This window comes from Cydia strobilella, chromosome Z (assembly GCF_947568885.1).
Source record: "Cydia strobilella chromosome Z, ilCydStro3.1, whole genome shotgun sequence".
Lineage (NCBI taxonomy): Eukaryota > Metazoa > Arthropoda > Insecta > Lepidoptera > Tortricidae > Cydia > Cydia strobilella.
Window position 1 is genome coordinate 39,732,555 of NC_086068.1, and position 25,886 is coordinate 39,758,440.

At 39.4% G+C, this 25,886-nt stretch overlaps 1 protein-coding gene across 1 annotated transcript in view; it reads right to left on the minus strand.

Moving 5' to 3' along the window:
* Positions 1-25,886, minus strand: part of LOC134754828 (exocyst complex component 2) — a 77,384-nt gene that overhangs the window by 31,523 nt on the left and 19,975 nt on the right. Inside the window, exons 6-10 of the mRNA XM_063691256.1 lie at positions 24,301-24,515; positions 24,089-24,204; positions 22,781-22,911; positions 7,219-7,409; positions 5,941-6,117 (exon numbers count right to left, since the gene is read on the minus strand). Of these exons, the coding sequence (XP_063547326.1) occupies positions 5,941-6,117; positions 7,219-7,409; positions 22,781-22,911; positions 24,089-24,204; positions 24,301-24,515 (830 nt within the window). The remainder of the gene's footprint in view (positions 1-5,940; positions 6,118-7,218; positions 7,410-22,780; positions 22,912-24,088; positions 24,205-24,300; positions 24,516-25,886) is intronic.

Below are 25,886 nucleotides of genomic sequence, written 5' to 3' on the forward strand. Positions count from 1 at the left end.
CCATTTACTAGCACGTATCAAAAAGCTGTTCTGTCTGTAGTTACGCGAAGCATTAGGAACAGCAAGGGGCCGAAAATTTCTTGTAGATTTGGATGGAATACTGAAAGAGAGTTTAGCCAGCAATTCAGGGCAATCAACATTTCCGTTTATAATATTGAGAATGTAAACTATGTCTGAGATTTCACGGCGTGTATGCAACGGAATAAGATGATGCTTCCTACTCGTACAAATATTAATAAAGTTGGAGGATGTATCTTCTTCTTCTGAAGAAGAAGATGTATAACGATATTTAATTTTCACCTCAGCAGCTCGAACAAGCCTACTTTCGTCACTCCCTGGAGTGAGGAAAGTGCGACTTTCCTCACTCCAGGGAGTGAAACAATGTAGCTTTTTAATTTAGTGAAGGCCATGAACTTCATACTTTTATTACATTTTTTTATGGAACGGTACGGTACGGTACGGTAAGGTACGGTAAGGTACGGTACGGTACGGTACGGTACGGTACGGTACGGTACTGTACGGTCCGGTCCGGTACGGTACGGTACGGTCCGGTCCGGTCCTGTCCGGTACGGTACGGTCCGGTCCGGTACTGTACGGTCCGGTCCGGTACTGTACGGTCCGGTCCGGTACTGTACGGTCCGGTCCGGTCCGGTACGGCACGGTATGGTACGGTACGGTCCGGTCAGGTCCGGTCCGGTCCGGTCCGGTCAGGTCCGGTCCGGTCCGGTCTCGTAACGTATCGTATCGTATCTTATCGTATCGTACATATTATAATACTTTTTTTTTCTGTTTATTCTGTGTAATTCGGAATACATTTTAACCTTTAATATGTTCTCACTACTGAGGTGAAAAATTATGTGTGCAACACGAGAGAAAAGTTATTTTACATCTCGTGTTTTTGAGTCCCTCGCTACGCTCAAGATTCTACCTTAGAATCACTCGCTTCGCTCATGATTCAATTATAGAATCTTTCGCTTTCTCGGGACTCAAAATAAACACTCGCAAGAAAAACCAACTTTCCTCTCTTGTTGCACAAATAACTTTTCACCTCAGCAGCTCGAAAAAGCCTACTTTCGTCACTCCCTGGAGTGAGGAAAGTGCGACTTTCCTCACTCCAGGGAGTGAAACAATGTAGCTTTTTAATTTAGTGAAGGCCATGAACTTCATACTTTTATTACATTTTTTTATGGTATGGTATGGTATGGTGTGGTATGGTATGGTATGGTATGGTATGGCATGGTATGGTATGGTATGGTATGGTATGGTATGGTATGGCATGGTATGGTATGGTATGGTTTGGTATCGTATCGTATCGTATCGTATGGTATGGTACATATTATAATACTTTTTTTTCTGTTTATTCTGTGTAATTCGAAATTTAATATGTATCACTACTGAGGTGAAAAATTATGTGTGCAACACGAGAGCAAAGTTATTTTACATCTCGTGTTTTTGAGTCCCTCTCTACGCTCAAGATTCTACCTTAGAATCTTTCGCTTTCTCAGGACTCAAAATAAACACTCGCAAGAAAAACCAACTTTCCTCTCTTGTTGCACAAATAACTATTTTTTATCCGGAGATAGTATGTCTGATTCTCACGGAAGTAGGTATGCCACAGAAGAATTTATTCCTTTGAAAATATGTCGGTAAATATATAGGCCAAGCAATAAGAAGGTTTAGAGGGAAATGCTAGGAACACAATTTTTGACTTCGTAGCTTTGTTTGGACTAGTTAGGAGATGAACATATCAAAAGTCCCCGACCGTAACCCTGGTGCTGAGGGGAGAGGGGAGTTTAAAGGTTCAATTTTCCAGTTTTTCGATTATATCTCGGAAACAATGCGTCTGAGCGACATGGCCACTTATACAAAATGAAAAGTGATTTAATTTGTTACAAGTTTTATTCAGTCAATTTTTTTGATATCTTGTATAGTTTTTGAGATATCCGCTCTTGAAGGTTTATTTAGGGCTCTCATTTTTATCTTGATTATTTACATCAGTGAAGCTGCTAGGCCGGGTTTGGTAACGTTTTCGTTTAAATCGGGGGTGCTGAATTAATTTATGGTATCAACATTGACACCTTTCCGAAGTAAAAACATATAAACTTTAAACAAATAACTTTTTTTAACTCCACTTCACGCTTAAACCGCTAAAACCGATTTAGTTGAAATTTGGTAAATAGATGTTTTAAGTCCCGAGACAGGATAAAATATAGTTTTTATCTCAAAAATCATACTTTGAAGGTGTGAAATTTGATGTGAGAGGAATTCAGCTTCTTCGCCGAAGTTGAATTCCTGTGGTTAATACTGTTTAAATTGAGGTTTGAAGTCATGTTTGGTATCATTTTCAACTAAATCAAACATGTAGACCATCCCAAATATTATTTAAATAGGTTCAGTGGTTATTGATTCCCCATACAAATTTCCACCCCACTTTTCACACCCTTAAAATATGATTTTGGTTATAAAAACTATCCTATGTACTGTCCCAGGACTCAAACCATCTCTATACCAGATTTCAATGAAATCGGTTTGGCGGTTTTTAGCGTAAAGAGGAGTTTTATAAAAATATTTATTTTTAAATTTTGTTTTTACTTAGGAATGGTGTCAATGTTGATACCATAAATGAATTCAGCACCCCCGATTTATACGAAAACGATACCAAACCCGGCCTAGCAGCTTCACTGATGTAGATAATCAAAACGAGAGCCATAAATAAACCTTCAAGAGCGAATATCTCAAAAACTATAAAAGATATCGAAAAATTTGACTTAATAAAACCTGTAACAAATTAAATCTCTTCATTTTGTATAAGTGGCCAAGTCGCTCAGACGCATAGTTTTCGAGATATATATCGAAAACCCGAAAAATGGAACCTTTAAACCCCCCACTCCCCCCCAGCACCAGGGTTACGGCCGGGGACTTTTGATATGTTCACCTCCTGACTAGTCCAAACAAAGCTACGAAGTCAAAAATTGTGCTCCAAGCATTTCCCTCTATACCTTTTTTGGGCATTTATTTCCTGGCCTAATAGTCCGGAATTTAAAAAAATGTTATTTCTGCGTCCTTGTTCTTCCGTTTATTCAGACATCCGTAAACAGAACAATATCTATATATTTAGGTTTCGAAGGCATTATGTATTTTCAATTTTGCGCGAGTCGAGCGGCAGCCCATTGCCATACGCCTGCCCGGGAGGCGCGCCGGCCAAATGTACCTAAACTGCGAAGTGACACCCCCTGCATATGTACAGTAAAGAATTTTAATAGTTTTAGCTTCGATGAAGTGTTGGGAGCTACGCATGATAAACCCTAGTGTTTTGGAGGCATGAGATATGACAGCATTAATGTGGGTGTCAAATAATAGTTTAGAGTCAAGAATTCCCAGATCTCTCATTGACTGGACTCTTTGCAGCTGTTGACCTTCAATCACGTATGTAGTTGGAATTATGCATCGCTGTCTAGAGAAGGTTAATGTAAAACATTTGGATGGGTTAAGCTCCAATCTGTTTAACTGGCAATAAGAAGCTAGGCGCGAAAGGTTCTCTTGCATAAGGACAGAATCATGAGCAGAATTAACTTTAGCATAGATTTTCATGTCATCTGCAAAACAGAGTAAATTAGAAAAGTTAAAGCAATCACGGATGTCGTTAACAAATATATTAAAAAGGAGAGGTCCCAGCAACGAGATCAGCAGCAGCAAGATCCTTGAGGGAACCACTTGGAACGGGATATATAATTGTTAACGACAACATCCTGCGATCTATTGTCAATATATGATAAAAACCATCGCAGCAAGTCACCATGAATGCCCATTTTTTGTAGCTTTATAATTAACAAATTGTGATCAATTCTATCGAACGCCTTGCTATAATCAGTATAAATGACGTCTGTTTGGGCTCCTTTGACCATTTCACTCGTAACGTAATCATTAAGCAATATCAGATTAGAGACCGAAGATCTGCGTTGAAGAAAACCATGCTGATTAGGATTGAAGTAGTTTCTGATTGCTCCGTAGACTTGATTGTAAACTAGCTTTTCAAGTACTTTGGAGATTATACATAATTTAGAAATCGGCCTATAGTTGGTTACGTCTGTTTTAGGGCCTTTTTTGTGGACCGGAGTGATAAAGGCGGATTTCCATAGTGCTGGTACCGTACATTCAGTGAAAGAGCGTTTGAATAATAATGCTATGGGCACAACGATAGTTTTCGCACAATTTATCAGAAACTGAGCTGGCAGATCGTCCGGTCCAGCTGATTTAGATGGATCGAGTTTTAACAGCAGTTTGATGAGCAAGGTCGGGGTTGACTTCAATACTAGATATACGGGCAATAGAACTATGCATGGAGCCATCGGGTGTTGTCGGACCGGAATTTGATGTAGAGAATGTAGTGCGAAAATATTGGGAAAATGCTTCACATACGAGTATATCAACAGCCGTGTTGACCGCTCGATCACAATAATTCAAACAGCTAGGGATACCACGTGAGTTAGAACGCGACTTTAAGTAGGTCCAAAATTGCTTGGGGTCCTTTGCAATGTTCCTCTCCATACGGTGAATATATGCATCAAAACTATCATGTTCCAGTTTCCGAACCCGGTCCCTTTGAACATTGAAGGAGATTAAATCTTATCTATTACCGTAAATTTTAAACTTTTTTAAATACTTAAATTTCTCCTTAATAGCTTTTTTAACGGGGGCGAATACCATTTAGGAAATGAGTCAATGTGTATATTTTTACTGGGACTGTATTTACTTCTAAGTTTTTTCCAAGTTGAATAAAAGAAATCGAGTGAGTCATCTAACGAGCGTCCAGAGAATTCCTCCTCCCAACTAACCAGAGATAAATCAGTATTAATAGAATCATAATCGCCTTTATTATAAAAAAACTTAAGTAATGGACCGGCCTTTAAGCTACCGACTACAGCGAAATTAATTGAAACTAAAAGCGCTTTGTGATAAGGATCAATTGGAACTAGAGGGTCCGTACATTCTGAGACGTAAACAATATCATTCGACAAAACAAGATCCAATATTTTGCCTTGGTGGTTAAGGATACCATTATACAGGCTTAAATTATACGTATTAACCTCATCAATCAGTAAGCATTCGGCTTCAGCTCGGTAATTAGACGGGGTCATTTCTAAATTATGGGGAGTCCAAATAATATTGCTCATATTAAAATCGCCTATTATTAAGTATTTGTCTTCAAGGCCACGAAGCAATGTGTCACCGAGCTTATTTAAGTAATTATCTAGCCGCTGGGAAAATGTATAGCCTTTATTTTGGTTACACAAATATAAAACACACATATGTAGTTTAATCTGTGTAGAACCGCGACGCTTAATTGTCAAAGAAACCCAGAGGTCCTCGGCTGATGACTGATAGCTTGGCTGCGGGGTTACGGCTAACTCCCGACGAGTAGCAATTAAAACCCCACCACCGCGGCTTTGGTTAGTTAAGCCAGAATCGCGATCCCGCCAACGATTTGGAGTTTTTAACCTCTGCAAGTTCTGTCTTTATGCTCTTTACCAAACCCGGGAAACCCTGGAGCTGTCGTTTTATATCACGTAGTTCATTCATAACGGAGTCTAGGTCGGCTTTCTTGTGGCATGATGGCGACGCTCCTTTTTTACACTTAGGGCACCTCCATGCTGCTTTACGGCTGGCGGTGAGCTTCCTGTAGTCAGTTTCGGATATACCCGCACAGCAATAGCCTACATTTCCTATACAACCTCCACACCGAATGGTATCACTCACATTATCATATCATGGCAAAGTTCGCACTGCATTATGATTTCATAAAGCCAAAGTTTACGGATAAGTTTGAGAACCACTGGTAAAATTACGATACTGACGAATGGCGATCACTAAAGCAACACGTGCGGCTTAGGCGAGCGCTTGCACCTGACTGACTATTATATGTATATGTATTAGGCGCACCTGCGACGGCAGGTCCAGCTTGAGCAGCGAGTCGTAAGCGTCGCGCAGGCTGCGCAGGTTGGCCACGAGCCGCGCGCGCAGCGCGTCCACGGGCACGGCGCCGCCGCCGCCGCCGCCCGCCAGCAGGCACGAGCGCATGTGCACGGCGAACACCTCCACGCCCGCTATTATCATCTCCTGTGATAACAATACAATGTTTATTGAAGATGAAGGCTAGTTTTGACGGGGCGAGGATTCGCATGAGAGATTTGTTACATTACGGTAGGTGAACGATCGATGGAATTGGCTGCATTAAAAAAAAAACTGGACAAGTGCGAGTCGGATTCGCCCACCGAGGGTTCCGTACAATATTTTTTTTTTATTTAAAAATTTATCGATTGTTTTCAAATTTTTCCCTACCTATAGGTACTTGTAGTGTAAGACGATATTACAAAGATTTCATAGCTCTAGGTCAACGGGAACTACCCTAAAAAATTTGGTTCCCTTGAGACTGTCGAAATATACGTTTTTTTGCGGCATTAACGGCCGTATCTTTCTTTACGTTAACTTAAAAGTTTGATTATTTCACAGCTTCAATCAGCTTCAGTTTGCAGTCCCTTGAGGGACTGTAGACTGTAGACCTGAGTAGGTAATATGGTTTTAGTTTCAACTCGATAACTCACGACCGCGTTCCCGAGATAAAGTGTCATATTGATTTAAATTAAACTACCACGATTTTCACTCATAATTTTAAACTAACACGGGAATTAATCGCGTAAAAACTTACGTTTACTTATGGCCTGACGTTTCGAACGTGACGTTACGTTCGTGGTCACAGGCAGACTGGCGAGGAGTTGTATCAACATCTACGTGCCGCGCGGGTTTTTTGAACTACCCGCACTTGATCTTGATTATTAACTTGTACGCTAGACCTGTGACCACGAACTTAACGACAACAGCCATACAAATAAAAAATCCAAATTTGCCACTGAAGTTTGAACCTATAGTGTAGGAAATAGAGTTGATTTTGCGATGTTGGAAAATGCGACTATTCCAATTGAATAGGATTAAAATTTCATCACACTGAAGAGGTACTAAAGGTCAGGACCTTGGGCCTTAGGAGGATATACCTACGCCCTACGGTCATGCATGCTACCAATATGCGAAAGATAAATTGCACGCAATTTTTTTGCAAGTGTCCGGTTTTACATGTCCGGACATACAAGCTACTTACTTACTGCTCCGTTTTACTAGTACTGGCACGTGTGAAGTTTCAGAGTGGTATAGTAAAGGCATCACCTTGAGGTCGGCGTGCCGTCGTGGGTCGGCGGGCTCGCCGGCAAGCTCCCCCGCGAAGTAGCGGCGCGCGAGCGGCCACAGCGCGTGCAGCTCGGCCGCCAGCGCGCCGCACGCCGCGCCGCACCACGCCGCGCGCGTCGCGCTCCACGCGCCCTCGCCCTCGCCCTCCGCCTCGCGCGCCTTGCGTTTGCCTAACACACGGTACTAATGATAGATTGTGATGCACAAGATCATATACCTCAAGTTCATACCTATCTGTAAAACTAAGCCCATGTTAAAAACCGGACAAGTGCGAATCGGACTCGCCTACCGAGGGTTCCGTACTTTTTAGTATTTGTTATTATAGCGGCAACAGAAATATATCATATGTGAAAATTTCAACTGTCTAGCTATCACGGTTCATGAGCTAGCCTGGTGAACAGACGGACAGTGCAGTCTTAGCAATAGGGTCCTGTTTTTACCCTTTGGGTACGGAACCCTAAAATAGCATTTTATACAATCGTGACATAATAGAGAGCTTTTCAGTCGAGTACAGTGCTTAAGCAACGAAGCTTGCTGAGTATTGTATACAATACTTTTTCTACGAGACAAAAAATAGTAGATTGTGTCACAAGGGAGCAAAATGACATATTTACGGCGAGGGCGTACAATTGAATCCTAAACGAAGCGAAGGATTCTATAATAGAATCCTGAGCGTAGTGAGGGATTCAAGTGTTAACGTCCAAGGTGAAAATAATTTTGCTACCATGTGACACATACTGCTTTTCACATCACCTAAACGGAAATTACATCCATATATTAGGTTTCAAAACATTATTATTTTAAGCAAAGATCGATACGGACAAAGTGCCAAAAATATGTATACACGACCTTAGTATAGGTACCTACATACTTCTGGCACTTTGTCCGTATCAATATTTTCAGACGTCACTGTACTGACAAATTAAAAGTACCTACAGCTCATCATTATGTACCTAATATCTTTTCAAAGACAGCAGCAAACACCTAAAATGATACAATGAAGATCAAGTACATTATTTTTGTAGATTTTTCTGGTAATAAATTAGCTCTTACCCCGTTTGAACCAAATCTTCGGAAGAACACTATGAAGACTGATATCACTTATATTTATTATTATAAAGTTATTGATTTAAACTAAGTATTTACAAATTTATACACAATACAGAACCGCATAATTATGCTATGTGAAATATTTGTACAAAACTTTTTAAATATAAACTTTTTAAATTGCATAGACTAGTATGGCTGCGTTTAAGGAGACCTAAAATGTCAAAATAAAAATAAAATTATTAAACGAATGTTTTTTTACGTTTCTTTGTAAATATTACGCTAATTAATTAATTTACTTAATTTAAATATGCAGTTAATTAATTTAAAATACGCTAATTACATTTATTGTTTACAGTTCAACAAAATATTATTAAGGTTAAAAAAATTGTATGCACGTAATCGATTATAAAGAAATTGTAATCGATTATATGCATACTAATTTCATATGTCTTTATGTCAATATTTCATACTGGCAACAAAATGTCCTTGAACAGAAAAGTGCCATTTTGATCCCACCTAGCAGGGAAGAAAAGTTCCCTTTTCGAATAGGTGATGTGAAAATAATACTTTCAACTAGTAGAATCATATAGGTAAATAAATAAACCAAAAGTATACAGCTGAGATACGCGAGCTGCCGAAGCCCGCGATACCTTCATACTCGTACGCGCCCCGGCCGCCGGGCGCGGCGCCCCCGGCAGGTTGGTCAACGACACCTCGTAACTCATGAGGCCCTGGTACCTGCTCCGCGCTAAATTCAATTTTAAGACATTTTTTTCTCGATTTTAGCCACCGTAGCCTATGGAGACTAAGCAACGCTAAGCGGTTTTCGTGGGGTATGGATGTTGCTATATGAAGGGTGTCACATAAGTGTTTCTGACTTATGAAGCAATTGTTTCTACTACAACATTAAATAAAATGTTTTTTCACTTTTCATGCTCGTAAAGTTCTCCTTTGTGCTATACGGCTACCATGAGTTCCGTAAATGACAGTCGAAAGTGAGAAAGTTAGGGAAAATGTATAGAGTAATTGTACAGTGCCTCTACCGGTCACGTAAAAAACTAAAAAAATCAACTGGCACCATAAGTCACAAACGTTTTAACGTGAGTTTTCGATACATGCCTAACTTCACACCTAAAACGTTCTCTTTCTAACTATATAACGTAAACTGAGCCAGAATTATTCTAGGTAAATACTTACGCGAATAAACGTGACAGATGTCTTCGAAAAAAACGTGCGTTTCCGTTTTTTTTTTATTCGTCCATCTGGACAGGCTACTAAGCCATACTGGCTATACGTGCGTTTCCGACGTGACATTTCTGTCAACTTGGAAACACAACAAATACACAGGTGCAATTAGCCTCATGCATTCAGTTTATATTTAAATGAAATATATAGTTTGTCAAGGGACTGTCTCATTTCGGGCGTAGACGGAGAGAGTCATACTGTCTTTGTCTTGCACTGGTGCTGGCGCCCAGAAGAAGGGGATGAGTATAGTTTCTTTTGTTCTTATTTACTGACAAGATTTGCTTAACCAACTATATTTTATATTCGGATGTTTGTAATGTTACCGTTATATCATGTTAAAGCGTAACACACTACCGCACCGCACGCATTGGTGCGCCGCACCCATAAGTGAGAGCGAGAACGAGATCTGTTTTGTGCGGCGCACCAAGATCGCGGTGAGGTGCGGTAGTGTGTTAGAGTTTTAACATGATATAACGGTAACATTACAAACATCCGAATAAAAAATATAGTTGGTCAAGCAAATCTTGTCAGTAAATAAGAACAAAAGAAACTATACTCATCCTTTTCTTTTGGGTGCTAGTACTAGTATAAGACAAAGGTAGTATGATTCTCTCTGTCTATGTTTGAAATGAGACAGTCCTTTGACAAACTATAGCAATTTTATACGACGATTTAAGTCTGGCTTTTGGTATGAAGTTAGCTGCATAATTCTTACGAGCGCGCATTTAATAATCAACTTCAAGTAGGTATGTATTATTATTTAGTCGATGTGGTCTTGTTCAGTTACGCGTTTGTATACTTACAATAATTTGTTTGTAAAACTTATGAAAGTGGCTACATTAACTATGGATGAAGTCGTTCCTTGTGACGGTATGAAGGTTAGAATAGTATGCCGAAAGAAGGTGAGGGCACCAGAATATTTCGACTATTAAAACCCAATGCCGCTGGATGACTCGAAATTACGCTGGAAAAAGTTTCATTTTAGATAATGAAAGTCCGTTGAGCAAATTTCATACCCCGGAAAATGATAGGTTTCGGATAAAAAATACAATTTCAAACACAAGTTTGAGCAAAAGAGGAGTTTCAAGACTGTGTTTTCACTTCTCATGCTCGTAAAGTTCTCCTTTGTGCTAGATGTAGGCTGCACAAAATGCTACTTTTATGCTCTAGTGCACCAAGTAATATTTTTTTAAAGACTAAGACAATCAAATCACTGCCATAGTACACAATAAAACATAATCGGATAATATTGTTATTCCACTTAATTTGGCCCCCTTTTTTTTATAATCCATGATTTATATATTACTAAATCATTAACATCTTACAATACAGCATAGTTATTATAGAAATAAACTACAAAATGTAGTTATAATTTGGCAGTATGAATAAAGACTTAAAGCCCCCTCCACACGAATTGCTGCGCGAAGCCACGAACGCGAGTGTGGACAGTTCGCTAATCAGCGAAATCGACACCACACTCGCGTTCGCGGCTTTGCGCCGCAATTCGCGCACGAGTGTGCAGTGGGCTTAAGGTAAATATCACGTGCTAAAAAAAGAATATTGGCGGGAAGCTCTTGTTGCGGCTTTGCAATTTGTTGCTGTTTTACGATTGTTATTTTTAATAATGTCGTCGAGTGAGGAGGAAATTACAGTTTCGCCTAATACTTTAATGGAAAGGAAAGCAAAAAATGTTATTGAGCAGTTTTTCCCGCAGAAATCCAAACAAAAATATCTTACTGTAAACGAAAATTTCAGGAGTGGAGAGCCGAAAAACTAGTCGATACTTTCTCGGAAGGTGTTTTCTTAACATATTTCGACGAATTGTCCAAGAAATAATCATGTGCTCAAAACTGTGTCATGCATTAAAGACCTGGGAGTCACCCATGATTCAAAGCTTTTATTCGATACTCATATAGATAATATAGTAACTAGTGCTACCAAAACATTGGGATTCATTATGCGTAGTTCTTTACATTTCACCCAAAGTAAAACCATAAAAGTTCTTTATTGTACATATGTCAGAAGCAAGCTTGAATACGCGTCTCAAATTTGGAACCCACATTATAATATTTATATTAACAGAATAGAACGTATACAGAAAAAGTTTGTAAAATACCTCTACTTTAAATTGAAAACCCCCTATAATTCATCAAATTATGATAATGTTTGTAAAAAACATCACCTTCTCCCACTACATAAACGTCGACAGATTGCGGATATTACATATATACTCAAAATTTTAAATGGTAACATTGATTGTCCTGAATTGCTCGCTAAGCTCTCCTTCAATACTCCATCTAGACCTAAAAGATACTTCCCTCCCCTCTCAATTCCATTTTCATCACGTAATTACAGAAAGAATAGCTTTCTATTGCGAGCTGGTAAAAGTCTAAATGAACTAACGAAAGAGTGTGATATTGACGTTTTTAATAGTAACATCACAACTATAAGACGGATTCTGGCAAACAAATTACCTAAGTGAGCGAGTCGTATGCGATAGCATACTCATAATAATACTATTGTATCGATTGATGTATTTTATTAATAAGTTTTGTTTTTCTTAGCTCAGTATATTAAGAGTATTGAATTGTGGATATTTAATAAGTAGGTATTCACATTTTGAAATTAGTATTAGTTGAATACGTTGTAAAAATTTTTTTAGTGCTAACCACCAATTATGTGTTAACTTGTTGCTATTGGTGGGAACCTATAATTGGCTTTTTGTTATTTACTTATATAACTATTGTATAATTGATAGCTGTTGGTTCTCCGAAAATAAATTAAATTAAATTAAATTAAATTGAAGCCGCCTACATTATGGAGTCTGTACTCTATGCTTACGAGTACGTTGCAGATGAAAAACTTCGTGAATATAAAACCCTATGTGAAACTTACATGTTTTTTGAAAAGACTTTCTACTGGGCACAAAACCAAAAAATCAAAGGTTCTCATGGCAAACCATGTGGAAACATTCTTAAACACCGCTCCCGATGCTCAATTTCACATTAAAATTTAATTAAATGTATTTTATTTGTTTGCCATTGTTTTATTTTACTCACAATCGAAGTGCAAATCGCAGTGTGTATAACTCAGGCACAAACGCCTATTTTTATCCTCGGCTATATTGGTCCTCGCTGCCGCTAATAATAAATTGCCTCGTATAAAAATAAGTCGCTTTGTGCCCTTGTTGTACAATCTACTATTGTTGGACAATCAATCACAAAGCAGATGCGACGCAGCAGCGTGTTTAAGTAGGCTAATTTGCATTGAATCGAGTCTCCTTAAACAAGAAATATTTTATCGAAATGTATGATGTTCTATTTTCAAAAAAAATATAATTGACAACCGTATCGATAAAATTCTTATGCTTGAGTCGGAAGTGCCAAAGACTATCCAACGTTGAAAAGAGTAAGTGTAGTGTTGCATATGAAGTTGTAATACACAGATTATTGTCGATGAGTAGAAAAAATGAATATGCGCTCTGTCACACAATTGATAAGAGTAGGATGGAGATGGCATGTGGGCGTTCCCGTGTATCGTACATATTGTCGTGGTCGACTCACTTTATGCACAGACTATGATCAGTAGCTTTATCAAATACATACATAATTGAATGGCGTTCTAGTCCATTTTCTATTGGGCATGCTTGTATGGAGAGGTATACATTTTTGGTTACAGCAATGCCATTTGGTTTGGGGTATTATACACGTTGACCTGAGCTTAAAACGCCCGATAGCCAGATTGAACCCCGCGTCAGATGGGGGGAGGGGGGGGGGTCAAAGTACAGAACTCCCGGCGCTCAGAAAAAAAATTCTGGCAGATTAATTTTGACATTTGGGTCAAGTTTGGTGTCGTTATCAGGTAACTAGATGATGCCCGATTCATTCCCCATACCAGTTTTTTAGGGTTCCGTAGCAAAATATGACGCAATCCTTAAAATAATAAACTTTTAGTAGTGACACAATGCAAACAAACCCGTATAGTTTTATACTTTTGTATTAAACTTGGTTTAAAAAAAATACTGGCCGAAAGCCTATTTAACGCAGATTATAAAAATATTAACATTAAATATACATTTATCTATTTTCAATGCAAAATAAAATAATTATTGCACGTACCGAATTGATTTTTGCGGGCGGCGGGCGGGCGTCAAGAAGCTTGGGTGCCACTGTGAACCTTAAGTCCTTAGCTCTAGAATTAATAAGATGTCGGTGCGTGAAATCTTGCAGTTCACGGTGCAATTGTTTCAAACGTTAGCTCAAATGTACTGAGTTATGTAATTGTGGAGGTGTTTGTATATAAAATAAATTCACAAACGTATATTGTACGTCCGTGATGGATAAACTGTTGGTTATTAACTGTATTATTTATTGTCAACACCTTTGTATTGTGCAATAGTTTTACAATAAATCTTATCTTGTCTTCTATTATTATTTTTAACAATGTTACCTGACTTCATTTATAAATTGAAGATGATTAAACGGCACACTAATATTATAAAGGCGAAAATTTGTGAGTGTGTTGTTTGTTACTTCTTCACGTTCAAGTGGCTGAACCAATTTTGATAAAATTTGGTATGGAGGTAGCTGACACCCTGGATTAACACATAGGCTACTTCTTAACTGCGGATAATACCGCGGGGCGCAGCTAGTATAATATTACCCTGGCCCGTAGAATTTCATAAGGATTGAGCGAGGAATCTCTCTGGGCGACAGTTTAAGTCCCCTGTGGTTCTGCCTAGCTCTGAATCCCTTCAGCAGCCTGCTGAAGGATTTGGGACTAGGTTGCCGGCTTCGGAGAGGGTGAAGACATTTATCACCCTCTGTACATGGATGACCTCAAATTATTTGCACCAAATAGCCAATACTCGTTAGAGCTAGTGAAAACCACCGAAGTCTTCAGTAGTGCCATCAACATGGAGTTTGGTGTCGATAAATGTGTTGAGTTTATAATCTTTCCCATGTACAACCACATGTACAGCGGGGAAAGGTTATAAATTCAACATATTTACAACTTTCTGAGTCAATGCCTTTCACATCTATCTCTGAGTCAGATACCTATAAATATCTTGTTATGTCACAGGTCACAGTCGTTGGGTATTGAGACGGTCAGTGAGAGAGCGCTTTTTCAGTAGACTCATAAAAGTCCTTAAAAGTCTTTTGTCAGGAGGCAACAAAGTGCGCGCCTTCAACGCCTGGGTAATGCCCCTACTCACATAGTCCTTTGGCATACTAAGGTGGACTCAGACCGAGCTGGATGCCCTGGATCGGAGGGTCCGACAGCTGCTCACGACATACCGTATGCTGCACCCACGCTCGTCTGTTATGAGATTGTACATCCCACGAAAATGTGGTGGTCGTGGCTTTCTAAACGCCAAAAATCTTCACAACCGTAATTTCAGGAATTATTTACTCAACCCTCGTTGTGTGGGATGCATCGTGATGAGGTGGCAGTAGACAGGGGTCTCACGCCGCTTTTCTTGGCAAATGAGAATTGGCACAAACCGGTAGTACTAAGTACCGACGACCGCAAGGCGGTATGGAAGGATAAGCAGCTACACGGGCGGTTCTACAAGACAGCCATGGGATCTGATGTAGACCTGCCCGCCCCGGTGAACTCGGGGACCTCTTGGGTGAAACCGAGGGTTTAGCACGCGGGCAAGGCAATTGCGGACGAAGTTATCATGACTAATAATCTGAGATATATATCTTGCAGGACGTACGATCGACATATATTTGTCGGACATGCCGCCGTCCCGGAGAGTCACTCAGGCATATTGTCTCCGGTTGTTCTCATCTTGCTAACGGCGAGTACTTGTACAGACATAATCTACTAGCCAGAATTATTTACCAGCAGCTTGCTCTCCTATACGGCCCTGTGGATCGCGAAGTGCCGTACTACAAGTACTCACCTGCGCCAGTACTCTATTGAGATCGGTCTATCATCACTGACAGGAATTGTTGCCAATAACCCTGACATCGTGCTAATAGACCGATCGCAGCGCCGGACCGTGCTCGCCGACATCACCATCCCCCATGATGTGAATCTCGTGAAAGCCGGGCAGGACAAATCCAGCAAGTACTCTAGGTTGGCTCACGAGATTACCACCATGTGGGATGTTGACTCGACGATCATTGTTCCGATAGTCGTGTCAGCGAACGGCCTCATAGCGAAGAGTCTCGACCAACACCTAGAGAGACTCTCGCTGGGTGGTTGGATCAAGGGTCAGATGCAGAAGGCGGTGATTTTGGATACGGCGCGTAAGTATAGTACGAGCATCGGGTTCTCACCCTACGGCCCTGACCACCGGCAGCTTGGGCCCTGCTGCACTGCTGGCGGCACCCTAGGTTAGGTTTTTTATATTTTTTTATAATGTGTTTATATGTATTTTTTATTGTTTAGTAAGTGTTTTTACTTTAACTTATACTTATATTTTACTTTTATATTCATATTATAAAATGCCTAACTAAAGAAGAAGAATAAATAAAGAAAATAATAAAAAAATAAAAAATAAAAAAAATAATGAAAGAATAATTCTGATATTATTGTAAGCACTTTAATTTATAGATATTATGAAAGCTATGGATCTTCTATGGATTTTCTATGGTCTTTGTACCGCCCCCTACGCTGCGCTGACGAACGTCGCAGTACTATCAATATTTTATTTTACATTGAAAATAATCAAATTTATATTTATTGTTAATGTTCTTAGAATCTGCAATAAATGGGCTTTCCGACAGTGTTTTTTAGAAACCAAGTTTAATACATAAATATGAAAATATGAGGGTTTGTTTGCATTTCGTTACTACTAAAAGTTTATTATTTTAAGTATTGCGTCATATTTTGCTACGGAACCCTAAAAAAGTGGTATGGGGAATGCATCGGGCATCATCTAGTTACCTGAAAACGACACCAAACTTGACCCAAATGTCAAAACTAATCTGCCAGATTTTTTTTCTGAGCGCCGGGAGCTCTGAACTTTGACCCCCCCCCCTCCCCCCACCCCCATCTGACGCGGGGTTCAATCTGGCTACCGGGCGTTTTGAGCTCAGGTCAACGTGTATAATACCCCAAACCAAATGGCATTGCTGTAACCAAAAATGTCTACCTTCTTCCCAATAAAAAACGGACTATTCGTGTGACACGTATGTTTATGTAACACTGAACAAAATATTGTTTATTAAATTTAAAATGCCCTATTGTGCAGAAATAATAGCTGTATAAAAAATCTTTCACGCGGAGGGATTTTCTATAACCAGAAAATATTATTTTAGAATATATATATATATATAGAATATATATAACCTAATATAGGTAAACACAAAAATACAGTTTGTTTCGCATTATTTAAGTAATACGTAAAAAAAAAATATTTTTTTTTTCTAAGAACTTAGAGTTCATACTCTTTTGTCATTATTCTTTATATTTGTCTAGAATATTCGATATCCTAAATGTCATATAACTTACGCTACTCAAATGATACGGAAATGGCGAATAGTTTTATCATAATTTTTAAGAAAAAAAAACCGACGGGGGATGCCGCTGAAAGATTACTTATTGTTGATGGTGCGCAAAAAGACAGCATCTTTTGCCTAATTATGTAGAAAAGGAGGTAAAACCACCCATTTTTCTAGTAGCATTACGTTTCTGTAAGGGTCGCAGTTTTAACCTTTTTTTTTTCGTTGGAAAAATGCTTTATGCATACCCACACCCTCGGGGGAGAAAGTGCGGGTTATGTGGGACTCTGCTAACGGCGCCACTACCCACTAAAAAACCAACGGCATGCCTGCGCGCCGCCAATGCGTGGCCACGGGTTCTCTTAAGTACGCAACCGCGACCACGCCGGCGCCGCCCGCCACTGCCACATGCAGCGGGCCCTACTCTGGGGGGGGGGCTAGAGAGGAACTTCTACCCCTGCCTCCTCAGAAGGCGCGTGGGCACACCACGCGCGCCTTTTCTGCGAGGCCTAATGTAATGGGCAGCGACGCCCCCGCGCCTCTGCCCAGACCTCGCTAGGTGGGGGCGAGGAGATGGGCATACGCCCTCCTCCGGGCCCCTGCGCGCTTGCGGCCGATCGGGTGCGAGGCTGGGTCGGCCTCCCGTTCCCTCTCCGCTGCCTCCTTCTGCGTCGCAGTTTTAACCTAACCTAACCCACTTTTCTGATAGCATTTCGTTTCTGTAAGGGTCACAGTTCTAACCTAACCTAACCTACTTTTCTGATAGCAGTTCTGTTCTGTGAAAATCGCAGTTATCGGTCGGTCCGGATCTGGGTCCGGTTCCGACTCCGGATCGAAGTTTGGGTCAGAGTTCGGTCTGGGTCCGGGTCCGAGTCTGGGTCCGCGTTCAAGTCCGGATCCGAGTTCGGTCCGGGTCCGGGTCCGAGTTGGGGTCCATGTCCAGACCCGGGTCCGGGTCCGAGTCCGGGTCTAAGTCTGGGTCTGGGTCCATAACGAAGAGAACAAATCGCCAAACGTGAACTACGTGTCATTGAAGAGTTCCATTCTGATCATCATCAGCAGTTGAAGAGTTCCGTTCTGATCATCATCAGCAGTTCCACTTCATCAAATGTCACTTTTTTAAATGTGTTTGATTTGTTGATGAAAATACTAAAATCACCATATGTATGCCTTTAACATTTGAGGAGTTCCCTCGATTCCTCATGGATCCCATCATCAGAACTGCGTTTTGACAAAAACGGGACCAATCTGTATGTATACAATACTTATAATTTAAAAAAGAATTTTCAAGATCGGTCCAGAAATGACGGTTATGGAGTAACAAACATTAAAAAAAACCGAATTGAGAACCTCCTCCTTTTGAAATCTTGAAGTCGGTTAATAATAGGAAACTTACAGCCACATATGACCTTTTGTTTTCGGACGTCACTGCCGTCACTGGTGTATCAGACAGTTCTCAACAGCTGGCTACTCGTAGGCGTGTAGATATCTCGGACCCACCAGTGTAACGTGACCGTAAGCTCCTTAACAAAATATGCGTAATCGGAGCTTAGTTATACCGGTTCTTTAGCCCTTCACTCGCGTATGAATGATAAGCGATTTCAATAGTTTTTTAATGGTTTATTACAGCGCCATCTAGTGTTGAGTAGCTGCATTAGATTAGTGTTAGGCAAGCTTTTGTGAAATAATTAAAGAGCAGATTATGTTTTATAACTTTGACATTATATTTTAGACCGTAGTATATGATACCTACAGTTGATATTCATTCTAAAAATGTCAACCGGTAAAACCCTATTGGAATCGAAAATTGCTATTAATGTATGCCGTGTTGTACTTACGAGGGGCGTTCAATATAAAGTGAGAATGAGATGCAAACTCTTTCAATATTAGGAAATTAAATACTGGCCGGTGGTAAATGAGTATTATATTCTTTGCCGGGAAAGCTATCTAGCTGACGAAAAAACGAACTCTTTTGTTTAAAAAAAAATTACGGTCATTTACTTGCAATGCTATTGAGTACGTTAGCAAAAATGGAGAAAATTGAACTGCGCGTCGTTATTAAATACTTGTTTGAAATTTTTTTCTACGGACCAAGTCAATTTAGATTTGCGGGACACTTTAGGGTCTAATGCTCCTCCGTATTCGACAGTCGCACGTTGGTGTGCCGAATTTAGACGTGGAAGAACATCGACCATGGACGACCCTCGCTCCGGACCGGACGCCCTACTACAGCAGTAACTGAAGAAATTGTGAAAAAAGTCGAAAACTTAATTAAAGCGGATCGTCGTGTCACGGTTCGTTTTATTGCTGAAAATGTAAAGATTTCAACGGGGAGCGTGCATTAGTTATTTGTTATACAAGGGTGCAAAGTTGTATTTTACCCGCGAGTGTGGAATTGAAACACGAGCAAGCGAAAGGATTTTATAGTTGAACCACGAGCGAAGCGAGTGGTTTAAAATAGAATCCTGAGCGTAGCGAGTGTTTTAACACACGAGAAGTAAAATACATTTGCACCCGTGTGTAACACAAAACTTTTCCCCTCACTATAGCAAGGAAAGTGCAACATCCACAGGCGTTAGATCATCTTCATCAACTGGAATCACTGATTTTTTTACGATACTATAACAAAAAACTCTGGAAATTCTGTACTTTTACGTGAGAAGTTTTTAAGTAAAATTTTTGTTGACAATGTTGACATTTCTGACGCATGAAATGTCAATGATGCGTTTTGAAATTGCATCGACCTAACTTGTGCGTTCAGAATTATATTTAACATAATTATTAAAAAACAAACGTTTATTATGGAATTTTAAGGTTTATGACTTAAAATCATTAAATTAAGCTAAATCTGGTATTTTTTATTAGATTCTCAAACCATTTATTTAATGATAATTAATATCGAAAGAACTATTATTATGAGCGTTTTACTTTTGTTTCTGTCAAGCTACTTGAAACACGATCCATCCAAGGTCAAATTACTTTCCCCACTAGTGGATAAAATGCGTTTTTCCCCGCTTGTTTTAAAGGATAAAAGACGGCTTTCCGAGCTAGTGAGGGGAAAAATATTTTACATGAACGCTTGGGTATGGCAAAGGTATCTGCGCGTTGGGTACCAAGAATGCTTACTGACACGCAAAAACAAACTAGAGTCTTGATGTGTCAAGAAGCTTTGGACCTAATACAGCAAGACCGGGAACTTTTTTTGGCGCGATTTATAACAATGGACAAACATGGCTCCATCATTACGACCCTGAAACGAAACTGCAGTCTATGACATGGAAAAGGCCATCATCTCCAACTCCGAAGAAATTCAAGGTTGGCCCATCTGCCGGTAAGGTCATGGGCTCTGTTTTTTGGGATGGTAAAGGGGTAGTAATGATTGAGTATCACGAGCATGGAGCTACTATTACGGGCACTTCATATGCCAAACAAATAGCAACATTGCGCAATGAGATCCGCGAAAAACGGCGAGGTAAACTCTCGAAAGTTGTGCTGTTCCCACCAGGACAATGCCCCGGCACACAAGTCCGCCGTTGCAATGGCCGCAATTCGTGATGCTAAGTTCGATATCCTTAAGCATCCTCCGTATTCACCAGATCTCGCCCCCAGTGATTTCTATCTATTTCCGAGATTGAAAGAATACCTGAGAGGCCAGAAATTTGAAGACGACGACGCGGTAGTCGCTGCAGTACAAGGTTTTTTAAGTAAGTACTCAAGATGAGACGTTTTTTTAAAAATGGAAAGTTTAGTTTAGAAAAAAGATATACTAAGTGTATTACGCTAAAAGGTAACTATGTCGAAAAATAAAATGACATTTAATAAAAGTTGTTTATAACATACTCATTCTCACTTTTTATTGAACTCCCCTCGTAACTATGAATGTGTGAGTTTGGCGACACTGGTTTTCAGACTAAAAAGCTGTCATTTCATATCCACTAGTTTATTAATTCGTGGATAACGTTGATGCAAAATAATACAAATAATTTCGAAGCAGCAGCTGATAATAGTAGTAATGCGACGACGATAATAGTACATCGTGTATTAAGGGCGGTAAACAAGAATTTACGAACGGGTTAATTAAGCCCTTATATTATAAGGTTTAGTTAACACGAGTTCGTAATTCATGTACCGCCCGTGGCACACACAATGTTTTTTATCACACTTTTTTTTTTATATTATAAACTGATCGGCGATTGGCCCTAGTCACACCTGATGGACTTGTGAGGAAAAGACTAAATTTTAAGCGAAATAATTCTTAAATACGGTGAGATTTCATACACTCGTCCGGCATATTGTAATTTTTGACAGGTTAGGCATCGAAGGCACAGATCCATCTGGCATTCAGCCACGATTGAAAATTGAGTAAAAATATTTTAAACGGCTATTAAATTAAGCAAATTATATATTTTCAAACATACACAAAAATAGTAGTTCATGTGACTACTACATAATGAAAGGCATTATACTTATTATTAAACTCGAGTGTGGGTCACACGAGTGTTTTAATGCCTAATTATGTACACTGCTTTATCTACACACATATTATAAACTTTCTATGATATATTCACTAACCTCATATTACAGCCGACATTGGGGCATAGTTGCTCTGTGGCATAATTCGCGGATATGAGGTGGCGTCTCCGAAATATCTTTATCGCACATTTTACACGAAACTTTTGCTAGAGCTAATACTTTAAAAACAACAAAACAAATTATTGTTTACTTACAAACTAATTAAAAGATAAACAGCACGTCAAATGGCGGCAAAGAAAACTTTTTTCACGCATGTCACGCATCCGTAGTTTCTTTTTATTCAGAGACAAACTAGAGTGGGGGTCGGTTGCCATATCGTTCGATACCAACAAACAAGCGAGATTTGACAAATTTGTATGCAATTGACATTTCATTTCGAAAAAAACGTCATCTCGACTGATATTAGAATAGAGGTCAAATCACATTTCTTTGTTTTTCAGAGATGTTCGAAATTTGAATAAAATAATATTATCGAAATCGATGTTATTATTTAGCAATTAACATTTTCACAGATAAAAAAATTTGCTGTAACAAAACAGTTTATCTTAATGTTGGCCATTATTTACGGATTTTGAAGGCATCATAGAGGGTTTATGATATGTGTGCAGATAATTTTTTTTAAAGTACATATATATTTTAAAAGTAAAACTCATTTATACCTCCTTGCGTAGAAATTGAGTAGATAATATAAAAAAAAAATTATGCCCAACATGCCCATGGGCATAATAAAATTAACCCTTTTCCAGGCATAGTGCGATTTATCGACCACATATGCGAGAATAGAATTTCAACTTTAGCATTCCGATTTAAGGTTCAAATTAGATTATTTTTCTTCGGTTCCTCATGGCATAGGGTCGCGACCCCATGAGGCCGTTATTTTGTGCACCAAGGCTCTCCAGGAATATAGAGAAGACCAGGGTGCGCATTAGCTTGGTTTTGGTTGCTTTACTGATTCCTCTGTTCCGCCAGATCTTCTCTAACCCCTTAACCGCAGTTTGCGATCTGAGCTCTTCTGATCAAATTAGATTACACTTTCGGGGGCTGTGGCTTGTATTGAAATGAATCATCAAAGCTGAATTAATTGGAATATTTGGCAAGACCACAAGGTCTACAAAGATTTGTGCGGCCTAAAAAAGGGTTAAAAAAATCTATTACGCCGGTGGCCATAATAATAGTTCATTCCATCCCAGTATGCTGGCATACTATAACACCGTTCACGAGCAAGTGTGATGAAAAATGAAATATCTATAATTTACCAGCATTTTCTTGGTCCTCGATCTGTTTAAAGTGATCCTTCACTTTGTTCAGAAGACTGAGCAGGTACTCCTTGCGGCTGGTGATGGCCACCCACGCCGCGTCGCCCTCCCACTTTAGACTGATCAACAATCTGTACACAACGAGCAATTAATACGTTATATTATAATAAAATGTAGAACAAAACTTCTGATTCGCATGTGAGTGTACGAATGCAATGTAGTAGCACTAGTAACTAATACATTACGAACTCTATTTTGGGACCCATTTCCTTGAAACATTGTCAGAACACTTAACAACAACAACACACGCAGATCCCAAACTCCAGTGCAATAATAGTGTTGGATGATAGTGTCGTTCCCTCGTTCCCAAGTTGAAAATTCTCCATATCGTCGGCTGAAATTGTAAACCTGTAACTCTTACTTCCTTTCGGAGGGGATAAGAGGTTAACGACTTTTTCACCTCAGCAGCTCGAACAAGCCTACTTTCGTTAAGAGGAGTGAGAAAAGTGCGACTTTCCCCACTCCAGGGAGTGAAACAAAGTAGCTTTTTAATTTAGTGAAGGCCATGAACTGTCACTTCATATTTTTATTTAAAAAAAATGTATGGTATGGTATGGTATGGTATGGTATGGTATGGTATGGTATGGTATGGTATGGTATGGTATGGTATGGTATGGTATGGTATGGAGTGGTATAGTATGGTATGGAGTGGGGTTGGTATGGTATGGAGTGGTATGGTATGGTATGGTATGGTATGGTATGGTATGGAGTGGTATGGTATGGTATGGTATGGTATGGAGTGGTATGGTATGGTATGGTATGGAGTGGTATGGTATGGTATGGTATGGTATGGTATGGTATGGTATGGTATGGTATGGTATGGTATGGTATGGTATGGTATGGTATGGTATGGAGTGGTATGGTATGGTATTATATTACTTTTTTTTCTGTTTATTCTGTGTAATTCGAAATACATACTCGAACTTTAACATGTTCTCACTACTGAGGTGAAAAATTATGTGTGCAACACGACAGCAAAGTTATTCTTCATCTCATGTTTTTGAGTCTCTAGTAATCCCGAAAGATTCTATAATTGAATCACGAGCGAAGCGATAAATCAACACTCGCATGAAAAACCAACTTTCCTCTCTTGTTGCACAAACAACTGTATCCGACGATATAACGTCTAAAAATCATCATCAGATATTTGTTAGCTCTTTAGTTAATTTAATGCTCTTGTTGGGGACTTTATATTTAAGTATAATAGGTATGTATTTTTATTGTTAAGAGACATAAATAAATACTTACTTAATATACTTTGTTTGCTCTTGGACATTGACAGGCATCATTTTCATTCTGTTATATAAATTTGCCTTTAGGTCTTCTATTTTCTTGTCTATTTCAGCGAGAATTTTCTGAAACAGCTACAACGCAAAGCAAATTGAACAATACCATACCATGCGATATATATTTACCACCTTAAAAAGCGCACAGAACGCGTACAGAAATCAAATAGTCACCTTGACATCAGTGTTGCCGAACAAGTTGTTTACCCTGGTGTAGTCGTTGACGACGAGGTCGTACTCCTTCTTGCGGATGTTCTTGTCGATGGAGGCGGGCAGCTGGAACAGGAACTTGTGTCGCGTGAGCAGCATCAGCGCCTCGCGCGTGCGGTCCGCGTTCTCCTTGCGCGCCAGGATCTCGGAGAACAGCGAGTCCGCCAACACTATCGACTCTGCAAAGAACACTACTTAAACCAAGGGACCTTGCTCAAGCTCTTTCGTGCTCTGTTGTACCGGCACTACAACTTCAAGCAAAACACACTTTAGGTACTTGATGTATCGTGACTGTTTTTAGCACTACTTCAGGCAAAGTCACAAATGTAACGGGTGACAACAAAAAAATGAGAATATTTATCGCACTCTGTAAAAAAAATACTAGCCGCATAAATAAAAAAAGTCGTATGTAATGTTGTTGCTATCTCTTTCGTGATGGTAGTCACTTATTTTTTCCTGCATTTGTTTTATTGTTGTCAAAAATGGCATCTAAACAAGAAATCCTGAGAAAACACATTGTACATTTTTATCATTCTAATTTGATGTTAGGGAAAATGTTTACAGTGAATCATTTTACTCAAGAGAATGTACCAGCATCTACTGTGTATAGAATCTTGGCATCTCAGACTATATACAACTCGTAAAAGGGGCAGTGGCAGACCGGCAAAGATAATGACCAAAAGAAGGCTGAAAATGCTTCATACAAAATTTAATGATTCTGACACCATGAGCCAAATTGATGCTGCGAAAAAATTTCATTGTAGCCAACCGTATATTAGCAAATCATTGAAAAAGGTTAGAATAGTATGCCGAAAGAAGGTGAGGGCACCAGAATATTTCGACTATTAAAACCCAATGCCGCTGGATGACCCGAAATTACGCTGGAAAAAGTTTCATTTTAGATGATGAAAGTCCGTTAAGCAAATTTCATACCCCGGAAAATGATAGGTTTCGGATAAAAAATACAATTTCAAACACAAGTTTGAGCGAAAGAGGAGTTTCAAGACTGTGTTTTCACTTCTCATGCTCGTAAAGTTCTCCTTTGTGCTAGATGTAGGCTGCACAAAATGCTACTTTTATGCTCTAGTGCACAAAGTAATATTTTTTTAAAGACTAAGACAATCAAATCACTGCCATAGTACACAATAAAACATAATCGGATAATATTGTTATTCCACTTAATTTGGCCCGTTTTTTTAATAATCCGTGTTTTATATATTACTAAATCATTAAAATCTTACAATACAGCATAGTTATTATAGAAATAAACTACAAAATGTAGTTATAATTTGGCAGTATGAATAAAGACTTAAAGACCACACGAATTGCGGCGCGAAGCCACGAACGCGAGTGTAGACAGTTCGCTAATAAGCGAAATCGACACCACACTCGCGTTCGCGGCTTTGCGCCGCAATTCGCGCACGAGTGTGCATGCAGTGGGCTTAAGGTAAATATCACGTGTTAATAAAAGAATATTGGCGGGAGGCTCTTGTTGCCGCTTTGCAATTTGTTGCTGTTTTACGATTGTTATTTTTAATAATGTCGTCGAG